The sequence below is a fragment of the Selaginella moellendorffii genome, unplaced genomic scaffold (assembly GCF_000143415.4).
Source record: "Selaginella moellendorffii unplaced genomic scaffold, v1.0 SELMOscaffold_0, whole genome shotgun sequence".
NCBI classification, from domain to species: domain Eukaryota; kingdom Viridiplantae; phylum Streptophyta; class Lycopodiopsida; order Selaginellales; family Selaginellaceae; genus Selaginella; species Selaginella moellendorffii.
In genome coordinates this window covers 6,555,060-6,571,557 of record NW_003314261.1, presented here as the reverse complement: position 1 = coordinate 6,571,557, position 16,498 = coordinate 6,555,060, and the positions used below count along the sequence as shown (strand labels likewise).

Below are 16,498 nucleotides of genomic sequence, written 5' to 3'. Positions count from 1 at the left end.
CTCGAAAAGAATAAACGCTAAAGCACGGGCTCTCACCTTCTCGATGCTCCCAGGGACTCATTGACCAAGTTAACGAAGTTCCTAATGCCGGTCTTGACATCTGGCCTTTTCATCTCGTGCATGGATAGCATTGCCCTCTTCGCAGCATCGTCATCAACTATATCCATGAGCCTCTTGTGTCCCATTGTTAATCGAAAAAGTATCTCCGCAGCACTAGCTTGAAGTTGAAAGTCTCCACACTTCGGGAGTAAAAGCTTGAAAAGCTTGTAGCTGCATGAAAACCTTAGAAACATAAAATGAAATGCACAGCCGAACTCACCATCCAGTCACGTGAAGTATCAGAAACTTCTGGTTCTCGGCCGATCGAGTAATCAAGGCACAGAGAGTCTCCACAGAAGCACGCTTGAGTTTTAAAGACCCCGACTTCAAGCCAACGTCAGAAGCCTAGTAATGAAGTGCTTCCCACAAAGAACTTTGCCTGTTAAGAACGAAAGAAAAAGGAAAATCACTAAGGCATCATCTCTACATACGACCGCTCACCTTGAGGATGATCGCTTAGATCTTCGATGGCAAACAGAAGCTGCAAATTCAACGACAAGACCTCCCTCCGAATGAAATCCACAGTCACAAGATCATCACACACAGCTTCGCCAGCGCTTCCAAAAACTCCTCAGTCACGAGAATTGGAAAAGATTGAAGCTCGCTTCAGCAAATCCTCCACGCGCCAATATAGTGCCGCCGCCGGAAGCCATGGATTTGGACCTGAAGAGCTGTGAGAAAGAATCGCTTATACCAAGAAACACTCACATTCTCCAGGACGCCGAGTAGCCGCGCGAGATCCAGCCCACCGATGAATTCCGATCGAATGCATTGATAATCTAAATCCCCGGCAGCTGGATCCGTCCGCGGCGACTCCATCGCGCTCTCATCCACGAAAAGCCCTAGCTAGCTCTGCACTGGGCGGGAAAACGATAGCACACGGCAAAGAATCGAGGCCGTCAAAGTGGCGTTTGTCAATTAACGGTAGAGATCGTGCTACAAGGCAGGATAGAAGTAAGAGCTCATAGCAAATCCCAGAAACAATAGACCTCCAATGAGCGCCACGGTTCTCTGTGATATTCTCATGGCGAGAATTCGACCGCCAACGACGGCAATGCTCGTACACACGGTGTGTCCAACGATCGCTCCCAGTGTAACTCCCACAGCGTTTTTGTGAGCAGCAAGCTAGAAAGACGAAAATTTTGAGCTGGATCAAGGAAAAACAATGCGAACTTAACTGCAATCGTTGCGATCTGGCTTCTATCTCCCCATTCCGCCAAAAACGTGAGGATGAACGACTGAAACGACCGGCAAAATGATCAGCCAGCGAATGAAAACTTGGAGTGTAACACCAAAACGTACCTCCAAAAAGATTGGAGTGCAAAACCTCGTGAAAAATTGTCGGACTCTTGACTTTCCATGCGTGCTGCCTTCCAGTTTCTCTTCGACCTGCGGGAACGAAGTTGGAAATGAGCGAGCAAAGCTAGGGTACCTCTCCGAGCTCGTTTTGTTTCTCGGTGACGCCCGACTTCCACGCTATATACAATAGCCGCAATCCAAAGAAAGTATACAACACTGCAACAAGGAAAAACTGAGGAAAAGAAAGGAACGAAGAGAAATCCATACCAGTGGCAAAACTATTGACGTGCCTTCGCGAGATAAGATTGGGAACTATTCTTCCAAGAACGGTGGAGAAAACCTGTTATCAAAAGAATAAAAGCACCTGAGTAAACAGAAAATAAAGCTTGCGAGAACTTACAGTCATGAGAGCAAGCGCGGTGAGAGCTCCAGAAAGAACTATGGCTCGCGGATGCCTCATCGCCATTAGAGCTGCGATGATGAAAGTCTCGTCTCCAATCTACCAGAGGAGCACAAAAGAATTAGGCCTAAAGCAGCAACCATTAGCAACGGAGAGTTCCGGGACGAGCAAACGTTACCTCGCTGACAATTATCATAGAAAAGCTCGAGAACACAGCGTCGAGCAAACCATACCCGCTGAAAATCCCCGGTGCTTGAATCAAGGCCCCGGTGGAATTCATGGCCTCATCCATAGAAATCTAGAAGAGAACAAAAAATGGCAGCATTTTGGGAGTGATCAATCGATCTGGAAGGAAAGTATCCTTACCTGTGCTTTTCGCCAGCCTTGAGCCCACTGCGAAGAGCAAACACAAAGGAATGAGAAACACAAGCCGCCAATGCAGGCCTCGATCGAATCCAATCACCTCAAGCAGCGACGCCATCACGAGCGCGATCAAAATCCACTGCTTCCTCATGGCGCCGGCTCCCAGAGCTCAGATCCTTAGATCCACTACCAGCATAACCCTAGCACAGATCTGGCGCCTTGGCGCCCAAAATCGCAGTCACTGACTAGCTACGCAAGAAAAAAAATGCCCTGTTTCTATTTCTAGGGTTAGGGTTCTTCCTCCGCGTCTTGGTCTTGGATCGTTTGGCAAATCTCGGGGATGGATTGGTCCAAATCGTCGGCCTGGGCGTTAGAGAGCAGCACATACGGCACCGCCGGACACTCGGATTGCTCCTCCATAGCTACGAGCTTCCTGGCGATGCGTTTAGCGCGCTTGACATCCTTGTGGTTCTTGCAAGCGCCCAGGAGAGTGGTGAGCACCACCACATTGGGCTGGAATGGCATCGTCTCCATCAATTCCTCGGCCTCGTCTAGCCGCCCAGTTCGTCCCAGGCAGTCGACCAGGATCACAAAGTGGAATACTCCCGGGGTGAGGTGATAGTCTTGGATCATCGATCCAAAGTGGCGATATCCATCCTCCTGGAGGCCCGAGTGGCTACAGCAATTCAAGACGTTCACGAACGTCACGGCCTCTGGATTCCTCCCGTCCAGCTGCATCGCCAAGAACAGCTCCAGCGCCTCGATCCAGTGGCCATTGCTCGCGCAGCTCGCGATCATCGCGTTCCAGCTGATCACGTCCACCACCTCGCGGCCATCGTGCAGCAGCATCGCCTGGAAGATCTCGCGAGCTCGATCCACTCGCCCACACTTCCCATACATGTTGATGAGCGCCGTGGCCACGATCACGTCGGTGTCCAGTCCAGATTCCACCACCAGCGCGTGGATGATCCGCGCCTGGGCGATCGCCGCGGCGCTCGCAATCGCCTCCACGACGCTCACGAACGTCGTCACGTCGGGCCTGGCCGATCCATCGAGATCCATGAGCCGGAAGAGCTCCAGCCCCAGCTCGCCGCGATCGCTCAGCGCGTACGCGTTGATCATCGTGTTCCAGGAGATCACGTCTCGCTCGGGCGCTCGATCGAAGAGCTCCCTGGCCTCCAGAGCTTCGCGCGCGATGCCATGCGCCTGGATCATCGTGTTCCAGCTCATGAGATCGCGCTCGGGGAGCCTGTCAAAGATGGATCTCGCGCGGATGGATTGGCCGAGCTGGGCGTAGCCAGCGAGGAGCGCGTTCCAAGTTACTCCATCGCGCGTGGGCATGCTCTCCACGATCTGGCTCGCGGCGATCACGAACTTGCTCTGGGCCAGCGACGAGACGATCGAGTTGAGCGTGACAAGAGTCCAGTGTGGCATTCGATCAAAGGCGAGCTTTGCGAGCTCGATCTTTCCGCTGCTCGAGTAGCCATTGAGCATCGCGGTCCAGGAGATCACACTCCGGCTGGGCATCTGATCAAAGACCAGCTTCGCCTCCGCCGATCGAGCGTGAGCTCCATAGACGCAGATCATCGCGGTCCAAGAGACGTGATCCTTCTCGGGCATCGACTGGAAGAGATCGCGAGCTTCTTCCAACCGGCCATTCTCGCTCAGAGATTGGAGGAGAGTGTTCCAGGTGACAACGCTCCTGGATGGGATCTTGCGGAAGAGGGCGATTGCCGGGGAGAAATCGCTGCTTTGGGCGTAAGACGCAATCGCGATGTTCCAGGAGACGACGTCGCGGTGTCGCATGAGCGAGTGGAAGATCTCCCGCGCTCGATCGAGCTCGCCGTTCTGAGCGAATGCTCGAAACATCGCGTTGCAAGACGAGGTTCCTCGCTGCGGCATTCTCTCGAAGATCTGGAGCGCGCTCTTGGCGTCGCAGCAAAGGCCATAGCCGGTGAGCATCGCGTTGCAAGATAGCACATCGCGGGTGGGCATCTCGCGAAAGAGTTTGCTCGCGTGATCCATATCCCCGGCTTGGGCATAGGCGTGGATCATCGCGTTCCAAGTCACGACGCTCTTCTCTGCCATGGAATCGAAGAACCAGCGCGCTCGATCGAGCTCGCCACCGTGAAGAAACGCCACCATCATCGAAGTGGAAGTGATCACATTGCGCTGCTCCATGCGATCAAACACCGCGATCGCTCTTCCCAGATGCCCGTGCTGGGCATACGCCCCGATCATCGCGTTTCCAGCCACCACGTCTTCCTCGGGCATTCGATCGAACAGCGTCTTGGCCTCTTCCAGATGTCCCTTTAGCGCATAGCCTTGAATCGCAATGTTCCAGGAGAGAACGCTCAGCTCTGGCATCCTCTCAAACACAAGCCCCGCGCGATCCTCTCGCCCGCTCTGCGCGAAAGCGTTCATCAAGACGTTCCAGGAGATGTGATCCCTGTGAGGAATCCTGTGGAAGAAATCGATGGCGTGGTCGAGATCTTGGAGCACGCTCATCACCGTGTTCCAGGAGATTGCGTCGTGCTCCGGCATCCTGTCAAGAAGCCAGAGGCAGCAATCCATATGCCCGTTTCGCGCATACGCTTGGATCATCGTGTTCCAGGTGACCACAGACCTCTGTGGCGCGCTCTCGAAGATCTCTCGCGCCGATTCCACCATGCCGGCATGGGTGTAGGCGACGATCATGTTATTCCACGAGAAGACATTGGGACGATACAGCCGCTGGAATGCCGATCGCGCCTCCTGGAAGCTCTCGCATTTGGTGTACAGGTGAACGAGGAGATTCCCCAGTAGGGTCTGTGAATCCATGCCATGATCGGCGAGCACGGCATGGATTCGCCGCCCCTCGAGCAGCGCCTTGGATCCGGCGCACTGCCGCAAGAGAAACGCGCAGAGATTTCCATCCGGATCCCGCCGCTGCTGCTCGATTTGCCGCACGGCCTCGCGCAAATCAGCTCGTTTCAATGCCTCGCCATGCCTCATGCATTGGGAAAACGAATCTAGAGGGCGCTTATAAAGAGATTCGAACCCGGGGGCAAAGATTTTATAGCTATGGCCACAAAACCCTAACCCTAACTTTTGGTGTTTGATTGCCCTAGGGTTTAGGCGCTTTCGCGTGCCCGGGCAGCTATGGAGGTCTGAGAGAGCCGCTCACGCAGCTCCAAATCCGGTGTGGGAAATGGGAAGCAATCTATCGCACGCTGCCGCGCCGCCGCCTCCGCCAGTTGCGACGCCGGACAAGATTTCGCCGCAGCCCCCAGCAGCTCCCCCGGCTAAGGAGGATGAGAAGCCAGATGCTAAGGTCGACTACTTCAATCTCCCGTGCCCTGTCAAGTACGAGGAAATCCAGCGGGAGGTGTCCAGTAAGTAGCGATTTCCATGGCTGCATTGTCTCATCGCGTGTTCTTCCAGTGGCTTTGAAGCCAGATCTCTTCGAGGGCCTAAGATTCGATTTCAACAGGCCATTGAATGAGGTGTTCTCTCTGAGCCACAGGTATCAAGATTTTCTTTTTATATTTCTTGTAAAAATCCAATCTTTACAGTGTCTTGATGGGATCCATAGAAGTTCCACAGCAATCCCCGCAAATCGTCAAAGTTCCCAGCGCGCACTATGAATTTGGTGCGAACTTCTTGAGCCCGCGGGTTTGTTCTCTCTTCAAATCTTTTGGTAAATCTAGCTGAGTGTCTTGGAATGCCAGCTTTTTCTTGTAGGACGAGTTTTAACGGATGGAAGGCTGAATGCCCGTGTGAAAGCCGACTTCACGGAAAACTTCTCCATGAGGCTGAACGCCCAGGTACGATATAACGATTGCATCTCCTTCGGGCATTTGTAGACGTTTCTAATGCGTTTCTTGTCCATGGCAGTTAACCAACGAGCCACACTTTTCACAGGGAATGTTCCAGTTCGACTACAAGGTCAGCCTCCAATCTTTATGTTATTTTACTTTTCTAAGAGTCGAAATGCAGGGCAAAGACTACCAAACGCAGTTCCAGTTTGGCAACAGAGCATTTTATGGAGCAAATTATATACAGGTAAAGTGGCCGTGGTTTCGAAGAAAGATTTTCTCAATGTGGTTTTTGACTTCCAGAGCATCACTCCTAGCTTAGCTCTCGGCGGTGAGGTGTTTTGGGTTGGTCACCAAAGAAAATCTGGTCTTGGACTTGCTGCGCGCTACAGCAACGATAAAGTGGTTAGTTCTCTTTTCCTTGTATTTTTCCAAGTCGAAGTCTATCTATGATTCATTTTGTTGGCTTTCCAGATTGCCACTGGTCAAGTTGCGACCACGGGAATGGTGTCATTAACTTATGTTCAAAGGGTGTCGCAAAAGGTAAAAAAGAAATTCTTCTTTTCTCCGTTAATCAAACGAGAACTTCCAGGTGAACTTAGCGACGGATTTTCTATACAACGCGCTCACGAAGGAAGCCATAACAAGCATTGGCTACGACTACATTTTGCGACAGGTAAGTCGCTTCTAGATTTGAGCAGCTCTTCATGCATTTTTGCGGCAGAGTCGTGTGAGAGGCAGGCTCGACACAAACGGCTGCGTGGCCGCTTTCTTGGAGGAAAGACTCAACGTCGGCGTTACGTTTCTCCTGTCGGCGGAGGTTTGCATCGCCGCCATTGTCAATACTTGCTAACTCCCGTGCTGCTGGCTGCCCAGATTGATCACTGGAAAAAAGACTACAAGTTTGGTTTCGGGTTGACGGTTGGGGAGTGACAGAGATTCTTTTTTCTTTCTCGGACAAGTTTGAGTCTTTAAAACCAGGGAGTGGCCCGTCCGCCAGATTTTGAAGAGCGTCCCGCAAGTACGCTTCCTTCTTCTGCTAGCTTAGTGTAAGCAATTCAATTCCTCGTTCCTTTCCTTTTGCTTGTGTAGTTCTATGCTATATAACACGGCCGCGGTAATAAGCAAGGACAGACTACTACGTTCCAAGCAGTCTTATAGTTCGTGAGAAGCTTGCGTTACAAACTTTTGGTCTCTTTTGGTCTCTAACTCTTTGCTCGAGCTTGTGATTTTTCCAGGCTCCCAGCAAGCACGTCCACTCGGTAGCGTCTGGAGCAAATGGCATGCTCGTCGCGACGTCCCTGGCAGTGTCAAGGAATCCCGACCTTGCCAGGAGATCCACCACGCAGCAGTAGTGCTGCTTGGTCGGCTCGATCTGGAAGTCACTCACCATGGACGCGAAGAACTCCTGGGCTCTCTCCAAATCCCCGGCGCGGCTACACGCGATCAACACTGCCGCGAAGGCTGCTCCATCCGGCGGCGCTTGGAACGTCGCCGCCATGGAACTCACGAGGCTGAAAGCGTCGAGAGGATCCTTGCCGTGGTGTGCGTACGCGGCGAGCATCGAGTTCCAGATCGCTACTCCATCGAGCTTTGGGACTCTGTCGAAGATCTGGCGCGCTCGATCGACGTGCCCCTGCTGCGCGTACGCTGCGATGAGCGAAGCCCACGAGATCTCGTCCCTGTTCATCGCGTTTCGATCGAACACATCCCTGGCGGCTTGGAAGTGGCCGCTGTGAGCGTAGGCGCTGAAGAGCGTGTTCCAGGAGAAGGAATCCGGGGCTGGAATTCGATCGAAGAGCTGCTGGGCTTGCTCCAAATCGCCCTCTTGCGCTCGCAGCGAGAGCGCTAGATTCGAGCTCACGAGGTCGTGCGCAGGCATCCCGCGAGAGAAGAAATCCAGCGCTTGGCGCGTATGCCCGGCCTGGGCATACGAGCAAAGCATCGTCTTCCACGAGACAAGATCATGCCGAGGCATTCGACCAAAGATCCGCGATCGCTGGCTGTGCGTCGCGGCGGCGAGGATCGCATTCCACGAGACGAGATTGTGCTCGGGCATCCTCGCGAAGATCTCCTCAACCTCCTCCTGGTATAGTCCCGATTGGGCATACGCGCCAAGAACAGTCGTCCACGAGATCACGTCCCGTTGGGGCATTGCTCGATCGAAGCACTCCCGGAGAAGATCTAGACGATTTCCCTGCGCGAATGCCTGGAGCAGTGAGTTCCAAGAGACCAAGTTCGTCTCTGGCATACTCTGGGAGAAGAATCGCTGGGCTTCTCCAAAATGCCCAGCACGGGCATATGCTGCAAGCATGGAGTTCCAGGAAACTAGATTGTACTGCGGCATCGCATCGAAGACCCACTTCGAATCGACCAGATTACATTTTTGAGAGAGTGCTGCCTGGATCGAAGTCCATATCACAAGATCCTTGTGTGGAATTCCCAGAAACAATTGCCATGCTTCCTCAAAATGCCCGGCTTGGGCAAATGCGCAAAGCATCGTGTTCGATGACAGTGCGTCCCAGAGTGGCATTCTATCGAAGATCTCTCTGGCGCCGTGAAGATCTCCAATGTCGGCACAAGAACCCAGCATCGCGGTCCAGGCCACGAGAGTTTTCCCCGGCATCGAATCGAAAATCTCTCTCGCGTTGTCGAAATGCCCGTTCTTGGAGTATGCCAAGAACATGAAAACCCAGGAGAAGGAATCCCTGCTGCTGGTGGCGATCTCGTCGAAAACCTGGCGCGCCATCGCCGGGCTCCCGATCCGGCCATACATTTGGATCAGTCGATTGTGGACGAAGGTATCGGCCCTGCGGAGATTTCGCTTGGCGAGCGCGTGGATCTCGGTGGCCTCGGACAAGCTGCCGCAGGAATCGATGAGTTCCAGAAGATCTTGACGCATCCAAAACCCAGGTTGACCGAAACTTCGCGCCTAGAAAATTCTACCTAGAGAATCTCCCTAGAGAAGAAAATGTCAAAGCTTAGGAATAGCCCTAATTCTTCGTGGGTATGGCGGACACGGAGGCGCTGCGCGTGTGGTTCCAGTCGGTGGATGTGGATCAATCTGGCTCGATTAACGTGACGGAGCTCCAGGTCTGTGCTCTGGAATGCGCGATCTCGCCAAATTTCGAGCTCGAATTTGAAAATTTTCGCTGCAGGAGGCACTGGCTGCCGGAAATCTTCGATTCTCCCAGTCCATGGTAGCTCAGATGATCAGGTCAGCTTCCTTGGCGCTAGATCTCTCCAAACAGTGATGCGTGAATTCCTTTTTCTCTTCTCTCTCCTCACAGAATGTATGACCGGGATCAAAACGGGACAATGTCATTCGAAGGTAATCTCTTTCTTTGGAAATTCGATGTCATGATCGATCAAATTGTTTGTTTTCTTTTATCCCTGGCAGAGTTCGTGAATCTTCACAAGTTCTTATCCCTGGTAAGAGGAGACTGTTTGTTCTTTTCCCTTTCCCTGGCTGAAAATTCGGGGAAAAAAAATCCAAACAAGCTGTGCACTACACCAGGTCCAAAATGCTTTCACAGCCAGCAGCAGGTAGTCTGGAGCTCATCTTCTTCCGGGAAGAACTTCTAGTTCTCACGAGTTCTTCCATCGCTGTTTTTTTTCTTTCAGAGGAAGTGGAGTTCTCGGATTGAGTGAGATGCACAAGGTACTTTTTGCGTTCTTGTTCTTTGCTGCCAACTTCGCCTTTGATCTTTGCGATAGGCCTTGGCGCAGGCTGGATACGCTCTGGATCAACCATCGTTTTTCATGGCATGCCAGGCGAGTACCTTATAGAATTCCAAGCCATGCTTGCTCACCGCAGGTTTTCTCAGAGCTTCGATCACAAGCGAACAGGCCAGTTTCGTCTGGACGATTTCATCTCGATTTGCATCTACTTGCAATCAGCCAGGTGAAGGATCTCTTCTTCCTCTCGTCTAAAAAACTCTTTCTTTCTTTAACCAGGAACCTCTTTGATGCCTTCGACACAACTCGCCAAGGAAGAATCACTCTGGATTTCAATCAATTCGTCTACTGCGGTAAGCTTGGAAATTTTCCATGGATTGGTTTGGTTCTCTCGCTCTCATTGTGTGTTTCTTCTTTCTCAGGTGGAAACTTGCGAATGTGAAAGAACAATAGAGACTTAGAATAAAACAAGGGGGAAGAAAGAAAGAAATTTAGGGTTAGGGCAGAGGTGGAAGGAGCTGGGCATGGGAAGAGGAATTAGTCTCCCTGTAGCGTATGGTAGACTGATCGGGGAAGGGCAGTGTAGCACACAGGAGGCGACGCAGCACAGCAAGCAGGAGGAATGGATTTGGGAGTACGTGCTCAAGAACTGCCAGGATTTCTCCATCGCCACGCGCTTGCTGGAAGCGATCCCCATCCCCGACACTCCTTTCATCAAGAAGCTGGCGATTCTCAAGCTGCTGTCGCTGGACGTGGAGGCCGGGTGCTACGCCGAGAGGGATTTGTTCGCGCTGCAAGGCCTGGAGCGGCTGGCTAGAGACGAGACTAGGAAGGAGTTAGAGGAAGAAGAAGACGAGGAAGAAAATGTGGGAGTGGTGGATCGAGAAGAAGGGCAGCAAGGTGGCGACGAGAAAACGAGGAGGCGATGGCGGAGGCGTGAGATGGATTCTATGTGGTCGAAGGTGGGTGTTCTCGTCAAGGCGGAGCTTGCTTTGCAGCACTTGAGAGACGGGAAAGAGGACTGGGAGGGTTTTACCGACGCTCTGGACAGGCACTGGGGAGATGTGGTCCAGGACACCGAGGAGCCCGACTTTTGCCAAGGGAACAACATCAAGTGTGATCTCTGGAGCCTCAAGGCCAACCACAGGCTTTCGAAGTTTATCCTGGCAGAGAACAAGAGGGAGACGGTGGATGAGCTTGTGAAGCGGTTCTTGGCTCTCGCGTGGGAAGATGTTGGCCAGGTTTTGCTGGAAAAGGTGGACGAGGACATCGTCAATGGACGGTACGTGCCTGGTGGAGAGAAGCGTCCCCGGGAGTGTGAGGATAACAGCGATGGTGGTGCTGATCCAAAGAAGAAGCGAGTGAGGAAGACGCTGCTGGCAAGCTTGGATGGAGAAGAAGCAGAGATGAGTCGTCCTCCGTGGAGTGGTAAGCTCACTTTTTTCTTTTTCTTTTTCTAGTTATGGGAGTTTTGCTTTTAGGCGAATCTGAGAGACCAGTTACGCGAAGGCTAAGACGACGGTGCTACGAGTCAGAGGCTTTGCAGACTCCGGCCGTGGATAAAGCTGTGAACGAGCTAAAATCCAGTCGGTATAATCTCAGGAAGCAAGTTCGCGATCCTCTTCCAGAGGCGGTCGAGGTTGCACGGAGCTTAAGAGAAGATACGAGCACAGCGAACGGGTCCTTGAACCAGCAGGGTCAGCCAGATCAACAGCAGCAGGAAGCTCAGCCTGATGAGCCACCCCAGCCAAGTGGAAGTGGGAATCGACAGGAAGAGAGAGCTCAACTGGATGCAAACCTTACTTCGAAGCAGCAAGAGCAACAAGCACAAGCTCTTGGAAATGCGGCTGGCAAAGGGAAAATGAGCATGATGGAACGAAACCATACCGCTCGAACTCGTGAGGTAGGCATGTTTTCCATTTTTCTGACAGAGCTCACGGTGACTCTCCAGTGGAACGACGACGACGATGACATTGAGGAGGACACCTCCCCGTCGGCTTCTAGGCGCGTAAATCTTCCCAGTAGCAGCACAAAGGCACCCTCGCCTTTGCAAAAAATCGAACCAAAAGTCTCTTTGCTTCGGAGAAGGAAAATCAAGCGGTGGACGGCACGAGAGGAAGAAGCACTTCGGAAAGGAGTGGAAATGTAGTGTTTTTTGTTTATCTCCTTTTTCCTCCACTGAGCTTTTACGTTTGTTTGCAGCTTTGGGAAAGGTCGCTGGAAGGCCATCTTGCAGAGCAACCTGGACGTATTTGACAATAGGACTGAGGTAATTTTGGTGGGATTATGTTTTTTTTCCCAGAGAAGTGATTGTTTTCAACAGGTTGATCTTAAAGATAAGTGGAGAAACATAGAAAAAGCTGAAGGAATCAAGAGAGATTGATGGATAGTTTGTACCAATTCTTGTAAAGTTCCAAGTTTTCATGGTATAAAGAGATTCCAAACTTTGAGTTCATCTGATGTTATATATATACAAAATTTGTCTACAACTTTAGTGCATTTATATGCACAAAACATCATATGGCTCTTTTGTATTCTTAAGCCTGCTGAGATGGAGATAAGCTTGAGTCCCTGAAAAAAAACAGATTTTTTTTTAGAGTTTTAGAAAGCTTTTGACACGAGAATGTTATACCATAGCCTTCCATGGACGCAAGCTGCAAGTCTCCCCCAAAGTATCTCGCATATAAACGAGTGACTGGCAGTCCATAGCCATATCCAGCCATGGCATCGCTTGGTTGCTCAAGAAATCTGTTCTGGTCCAGCAGTGGAATCTCACCAGTGCTGTAGAAGTAACTCCAGACCTTTGGAAGCTCACTTCTGGGTATACCACCACCCTCGTCAGATATCTGTAAAACCAGGAGTTTGATGATCAAGTTTGTGGAGATTTGCTCTGAGTTACCTTAATGGTTACGTCTTCGGTGCCACCAGCGACGATGACTTTCACGGCAGGAGTCTTGGAAGCTGTAGAGAAACGTTCCTGGACTGACCGTAAGGAATTCTTTAGCAGCTCAAAGACCATCCAATGCAAATGCGTCGGCACGTAGCTATAAAGGTGCAAGAGATAAGCGCGAGTCAAAACGAGGAAGAAAACAAAAAGGTTCTATCCTTACGCGAATTTCAAACCGCTATCGCCAACGACGTGTACGTCTGGAGAGCGGCCGTAAATCCGCGAGCACATCGCCCGTGCATCGGACGCAGCATTGTGGATCACTTCCACCGGAGAAACTTGCGTGGAGACGAGGCCAATGTAGCCGGGAGGATTTTTCTGGTGGAGTGCTACGTGCTGTCCTGCGAAAGAGAAACCATCCAAAGTTCTTACACAGAGTTCTCTTAGAACAATAGCCAAAGAACGCGTAAGAGAGACTACTTACCGATGAGCATGCGAATCCCAATCCGGGACAAGAAGAACCGGTTGAGGAACTGGTGAATCTCTGGAAGTTGCGTGGTTGATCCAAGCTCCGCCTTGAGTTCTTGGATGCCCAAGCCAAGCATTGGAATGACATGGTTGTGCCGTTCTTTCACGTCGTGAATTAGCTGCGTGAACTCGAGCTCGTCGCTGGGGGTCACGATCTCTGGAAATCCGTGAATTTCTTTGAAAGACTCCACGTACCAATCTCGAACCTGCCGCCGATCATGAACATTTTCCAGCCGGAGTTATTCACGAGAGGAAAAAACGCCATACACCTCAAAAAAGAACTCCAAACCTTTAGAACTGGCGCCTTAGATGAGAGACCAAATGGAAGATTTTCCAGCTCCACGACCTTGTGCGAGAGCCTGACGGGCAGCTCCCTCCGCAAGAACTGCGCGGCGATGAGGAGATTCTTCTCCGTGGGGAATGCGCCGAAATCCATCATCAGCTTGAGATTGACACCGATCTGATGCTTGAAACTACACCTGTAGATGTCGTCATAGATGTTCCTAGCGATCTTGTCGGCGACCCGGCGTGTCGCGGCCATGGATCAAGCGATTGATCGCCCTAGCCTAGGAGCAAACGAAAATAAGATCGATCATTGCGAAGGTGCGCGAACCTCCGCCGTCGATCAAAATACAGCATCGCAGCCTTGAGAAAAACTAGTGGTTTCAAAACAGTCCACCTGGCATTGTACAAGGAATAAGGGAGAAAAAGAATTTCTTCTTAATTTTGCTAAGGAATTGTGAATCTAAATAAGGGGCAGAACGTTTATGTGATGAGCACAAAGACTAGAGGGACCAAGAGTGAACTTGCATTGCATATTTAGTAAGCACATAATTTACCATGCTAATGAAATTGAAAGTGTTTTATTTCCTTAATAGGCCAGAAGAAGAAACTCAATACATGTACAAATACATTATGGCTGTGAAACAAACCTAATAAATATATGAGCGGTATATTGCTACTCTCCATCCGAGACCGAGAACAGACTCTCAAGATCAGTCACCTTCCGGATCCGTAGCCATTTGATGGAAAGCACCAAGTTTTAAAGCAGTGACGAACAAGGCAAAAACATTCTTTACATTGTTGTTGTTAGTCATCTTAACTTCCTTCGCTTGAACTACTGCTAAGTAGTCAAAGCATTGCAAGCTCGACTCTCGAAAGAAAGAAAGAAAGGCCAAAGCTGTTGTTTTTGACGGGCTTGCCTTTCTATAGCAAGTGCGCATGGCAATGCTATTTGCTATATATTATCAACATTCTAACAAGAAAAGTCTTAAATCATGTTTGGGAAAAAAGAAACAGAAAAACAAGAAACGAAGCTTGCCTTCATATACTGAAAAGCAAATGGCAAAACATTCGCCTTCGATCCACTCAGCCACTACCATGCCTTTTAGAATCCCAGGTCGAACACGCAGCTCTCAAGCAGCAAAGGGCAGCCACAAATGTCCATTCTTTTCACTAAAGTGCCCCAGGCTTCCATTGCGGAACGTTTTTGTGACTCTGGAACCACTGTTCCAGAAAAAAGTCACCGGAGCTAGACATAATCACCACCGCAGTCCGGTCCTGTTTTGTCATGGCTACAAACCATCCTAGGATTGTTGGACCACTGCTTCAACTTGTCACTTCATCGATGACGAAAATTGGCCTCCTGTGCTGGTTTTCAATCTCCAGGCTCATAAACCAGCCCATGACAGAGCCCAAGTCCTTCTTTGGCTCTTCGTCTGGCAGATGGAGAAAACTCGATGCATCAACGTCTACGCCCCTAAACGTCAGCCCCAATCATCTTTAGAAGGGCCGATGACAACCAAGGAGACAAGAAGCCCAAGTTCACAGTCTTGTAATCTGTTTAGCAGCCAGCTCCAGAGTACTGAAGTCCGCAGCCCTCATGTAGATGTAGAAGAGCGGCAACTGGGCTTTGAGCAGACTTCCTAAGGTGCTTGAGACTTTCCAGAATTGTTTGGCCCTATGCAGTTGAGGCCTATTTCAATCTGTGAGAGCAGATTGGTCATTTCTTTGCGCCTGTCAAAGAAACCGTCATCGACGTCATCGCCATGTTAATAATTCGTGCATAATGTTTGGTTTAACATTTGAGGGTGGGGTTGCTCCCTCTGCTCGCTGGGGAGTGATACCAGGTGCGCACTCTGCTCTCGTTTGAAGATTTCTAGTGCTTTAATTTAGAAATCTCGGGAAGGCAGTCGACAACTGAGTACATTTCTAAGTTTTCTAATGTTGTATCGTGGCACAGTCAGAAGCAGAATGGTAGTACATGTGACGTGGAGTACAATGTTGTGACAGAAAGAAGCAGTATGGATTCGGAGGCTGTTCTGGGATATTGGCTTTCCACATTACATCCATGTGATTAGATATACATAAGGGTTTTTTAGGCTTAACATGTTTCACAGACGTGTTAAGTGCCAATTCGCTTGTGTTCCAAAAACCTGGCAATTGGTATTGTGTTTCTCATGTGCCTAGGATGTTGGCCACGGATCCATCCCATGAGATCTGTGTGTCCCTGAGCTCCGGGTATCCTGGACATTCGTGCACTACATATGTGACCGTTTCCACGGACATGCTGCACACTGGACAAAGTCGTGAGTAGGCAGTGAGCTCCCACCCGAATGCGTTGCCTCGCAGGGGAAAGCTAATCATAAAGTGCTGATCTGTGTGAATTGATCTCATGGGGTCATATTTTGTGTGGGCTTCCTGGACCTTGATCCATTTTACGAGTGCAATGTATGGGATCTTGGGTAGAACCCTTTTTATTTAGGGTGGGTTATTTGGATTTGCATGCCATCATTACTATAAAATAAAGATTGTTCTAGTATATTATTTTTAATTATTTTTAAGTATTTAAAAGTAAAAAAATCAAATATACTATTTATTCTACTCAAACAGTATTATCTTGATTGTATAGCTTAATATGACTATATAGAATATTAAATGCATTTTTCTTTCTTTCAATATATATTTTTTGCCAAATATATTCTTGAAAGTAAGAGCTGTATAATCCTTTTGTTGTACCATGGTGAGGAAGGGATTTTTTCACTGCATCGATCGATATCTCATTGGTCGATGATATCTTTCACATTCTCTCTCTTCTGGAAGAAAATAATTGTAATACAAAAAGTAAAAGAATTTACTTTACTATTAGTTCTCTCAATAAGATCGGAAAAAGAAAAAATACTATCTTGAATTTCAATTTAGCCATAATACTAAAGAAAATAAATAAAATAAGAAAGAAAATATAAGAAGCACAAATATAAAACACAATGAGGAAAAACCTAAACTAGTGTAGGTTATATACTTATAAATTATAGCCGTTCATTCACTAGCTAATTATAAAATTATAGTCATTAAAATATCTGTTAACAACATCTTAATGTTACTAATTTAAAGTTAGTCATTCAACATTTAGGGCACAAAGCTAGGTGTGCCTAAGCACGCCACAAA

General features: G+C 49.6%; 7 protein-coding genes and 1 long non-coding RNA gene across 8 annotated transcripts; 3 read left to right on the top strand and 5 right to left on the bottom strand.

Moving 5' to 3' along the window:
* Nucleotides 1-42: 42 nt before the first annotated feature.
* On the bottom strand, nt 43-887 carry LOC112347134. The gene is made up of 4 exons (XR_002992670.1): nt 808-887; nt 541-762; nt 320-478; nt 43-270 (listed from the first exon to the last, which is right to left on the bottom strand). It is a non-coding gene; the product is annotated as an uncharacterized LOC112347134 (long non-coding RNA).
* Nucleotides 888-986: 99 nt separating this feature from the next.
* Nucleotides 987-2,432, bottom strand: LOC9633025 (GDT1-like protein 3). Its single transcript, XM_002960610.2, has 9 exons — nt 2,262-2,432; nt 2,165-2,191; nt 1,977-2,096; nt 1,799-1,897; nt 1,666-1,738; nt 1,532-1,614; nt 1,402-1,488; nt 1,278-1,337; nt 987-1,224 (listed from the first exon to the last, which is right to left on the bottom strand). The coding sequence occupies exons 1-9, from the start codon at nt 2,310-2,312 to the stop codon at nt 1,036-1,038; spliced, it is 789 nt and encodes a 262-aa protein (XP_002960656.2). The 5' UTR covers nt 2,313-2,432; the 3' UTR covers nt 987-1,035.
* Nucleotides 2,433-2,449: 17 nt separating this feature from the next.
* Nucleotides 2,450-5,155, bottom strand: LOC112349205 (pentatricopeptide repeat-containing protein At2g35030, mitochondrial-like). The gene has a single exon (XM_024683220.1). It carries the CDS (start codon nt 5,153-5,155, stop codon nt 2,450-2,452), a length of 2,706 nt encoding a protein of 901 aa, XP_024538988.1.
* Nucleotides 5,156-5,265: 110 nt separating this feature from the next.
* Nucleotides 5,266-7,036, top strand: LOC9633023 (mitochondrial import receptor subunit TOM40-1). The gene is made up of 11 exons (XM_002961259.2): nt 5,266-5,535; nt 5,585-5,666; nt 5,716-5,815; nt 5,872-5,967; nt 6,038-6,088; nt 6,140-6,205; nt 6,262-6,363; nt 6,433-6,501; nt 6,551-6,634; nt 6,683-6,778; nt 6,835-7,036. Exons 1-11 carry the CDS (start codon nt 5,352-5,354, stop codon nt 6,889-6,891), a joined length of 987 nt encoding a protein of 328 aa, XP_002961305.1. The 5' UTR covers nt 5,266-5,351; the 3' UTR covers nt 6,892-7,036.
* Nucleotides 7,037-7,096: 60 nt separating this feature from the next.
* Nucleotides 7,097-8,584, bottom strand: LOC112349184 (pentatricopeptide repeat-containing protein At4g02750-like). The gene has a single exon (XM_024683137.1). The coding sequence runs from the start codon at nt 8,582-8,584 to the stop codon at nt 7,097-7,099; it is 1,488 nt and encodes a 495-aa protein (XP_024538905.1).
* Nucleotides 8,585-8,938: 354 nt separating this feature from the next.
* On the top strand, nt 8,939-10,155 carry LOC9643111 (sorcin). The gene is made up of 10 exons (XM_024664645.1): nt 8,939-9,051; nt 9,117-9,175; nt 9,249-9,289; nt 9,359-9,390; nt 9,476-9,504; nt 9,583-9,619; nt 9,676-9,732; nt 9,786-9,862; nt 9,916-9,989; nt 10,059-10,155. Exons 1-10 carry the CDS (start codon nt 8,968-8,970, stop codon nt 10,076-10,078), a joined length of 510 nt encoding a protein of 169 aa, XP_024520413.1. The 5' UTR covers nt 8,939-8,967; the 3' UTR covers nt 10,079-10,155.
* On the top strand, nt 10,138-12,091 carry LOC9633022. Its single transcript, XM_002961257.2, has 5 exons — nt 10,138-11,064; nt 11,118-11,539; nt 11,588-11,781; nt 11,839-11,905; nt 11,960-12,091. The coding sequence occupies exons 1-5, from the start codon at nt 10,161-10,163 to the stop codon at nt 12,017-12,019; spliced, it is 1,647 nt and encodes a 548-aa protein (XP_002961303.1). The 5' UTR covers nt 10,138-10,160; the 3' UTR covers nt 12,020-12,091.
* LOC9633021 (pyruvate dehydrogenase (acetyl-transferring) kinase, mitochondrial) lies at nt 12,061-13,656 on the bottom strand. The gene is made up of 6 exons (XM_002960608.2): nt 13,341-13,656; nt 13,008-13,257; nt 12,747-12,924; nt 12,536-12,680; nt 12,269-12,482; nt 12,061-12,207 (listed from the first exon to the last, which is right to left on the bottom strand). Exons 1-6 carry the CDS (start codon nt 13,590-13,592, stop codon nt 12,137-12,139), a joined length of 1,110 nt encoding a protein of 369 aa, XP_002960654.1. The 5' UTR covers nt 13,593-13,656; the 3' UTR covers nt 12,061-12,136.
* Nucleotides 13,657-16,498: the final 2,842 nt, after the last annotated feature.

Excerpts from the sequence above, each read along its gene's own strand:
- LOC9633025 (XM_002960610.2), bottom strand. The coding sequence starts at position 2,312 with ATGAGGAAGCAGTGGATTTTGATCGCGCTCGTGATGGCGTCGCTGCTT. Across the intron at positions 2,097-2,164 it reads AAGGCTGGCGAAAAGCACAG|ATTTCTATGGATGAGGCCAT; the intron begins GTAAGGATACTT and ends GTTCTCTTCTAG. Across the intron at positions 1,225-1,277 it reads GCCAGATCGCAACGATTGCA|CTTGCTGCTCACAAAAACGC; the intron begins GTTAAGTTCGCA and ends TCGTCTTTCTAG.
- LOC112349205 (XM_024683220.1), bottom strand. The coding sequence starts at position 5,155 with ATGAGGCATGGCGAGGCATTGAAACGAGCTGATTTGCGCGAGGCCGTG.
- LOC9633023 (XM_002961259.2), top strand. The coding sequence starts at position 5,352 with ATGGGAAGCAATCTATCGCACGCTGCCGCGCCGCCGCCTCCGCCAGTT. Across the intron at positions 6,635-6,682 it reads ACGACTACATTTTGCGACAG|AGTCGTGTGAGAGGCAGGCT; the intron begins GTAAGTCGCTTC and ends TTTTTGCGGCAG. Across the intron at positions 6,779-6,834 it reads CGTTTCTCCTGTCGGCGGAG|ATTGATCACTGGAAAAAAGA; the intron begins GTTTGCATCGCC and ends CTGGCTGCCCAG.
- LOC112349184 (XM_024683137.1), bottom strand. The coding sequence starts at position 8,584 with ATGCCGGGGAAAACTCTCGTGGCCTGGACCGCGATGCTGGGTTCTTGT.
- LOC9643111 (XM_024664645.1), top strand. The coding sequence starts at position 8,968 with ATGGCGGACACGGAGGCGCTGCGCGTGTGGTTCCAGTCGGTGGATGTG. Across the intron at positions 9,620-9,675 it reads GATTGAGTGAGATGCACAAG|GCCTTGGCGCAGGCTGGATA; the intron begins GTACTTTTTGCG and ends TCTTTGCGATAG. Across the intron at positions 9,733-9,785 it reads CGTTTTTCATGGCATGCCAG|AGCTTCGATCACAAGCGAAC; the intron begins GCGAGTACCTTA and ends AGGTTTTCTCAG.
- LOC9633022 (XM_002961257.2), top strand. The coding sequence starts at position 10,161 with ATGGGAAGAGGAATTAGTCTCCCTGTAGCGTATGGTAGACTGATCGGG. Across the intron at positions 11,065-11,117 it reads GAGTCGTCCTCCGTGGAGTG|GCGAATCTGAGAGACCAGTT; the intron begins GTAAGCTCACTT and ends TTTTGCTTTTAG. Across the intron at positions 11,906-11,959 it reads TATTTGACAATAGGACTGAG|GTTGATCTTAAAGATAAGTG; the intron begins GTAATTTTGGTG and ends TGTTTTCAACAG.
- LOC9633021 (XM_002960608.2), bottom strand. The coding sequence starts at position 13,592 with ATGGCCGCGACACGCCGGGTCGCCGACAAGATCGCTAGGAACATCTAT. Across the intron at positions 13,258-13,340 it reads CTAAGGCGCCAGTTCTAAAG|GTTCGAGATTGGTACGTGGA; the intron begins GTTTGGAGTTCT and ends GATCGGCGGCAG. Across the intron at positions 12,681-12,746 it reads GATAGCGGTTTGAAATTCGC|CTACGTGCCGACGCATTTGC; the intron begins GTAAGGATAGAA and ends GCACCTTTATAG.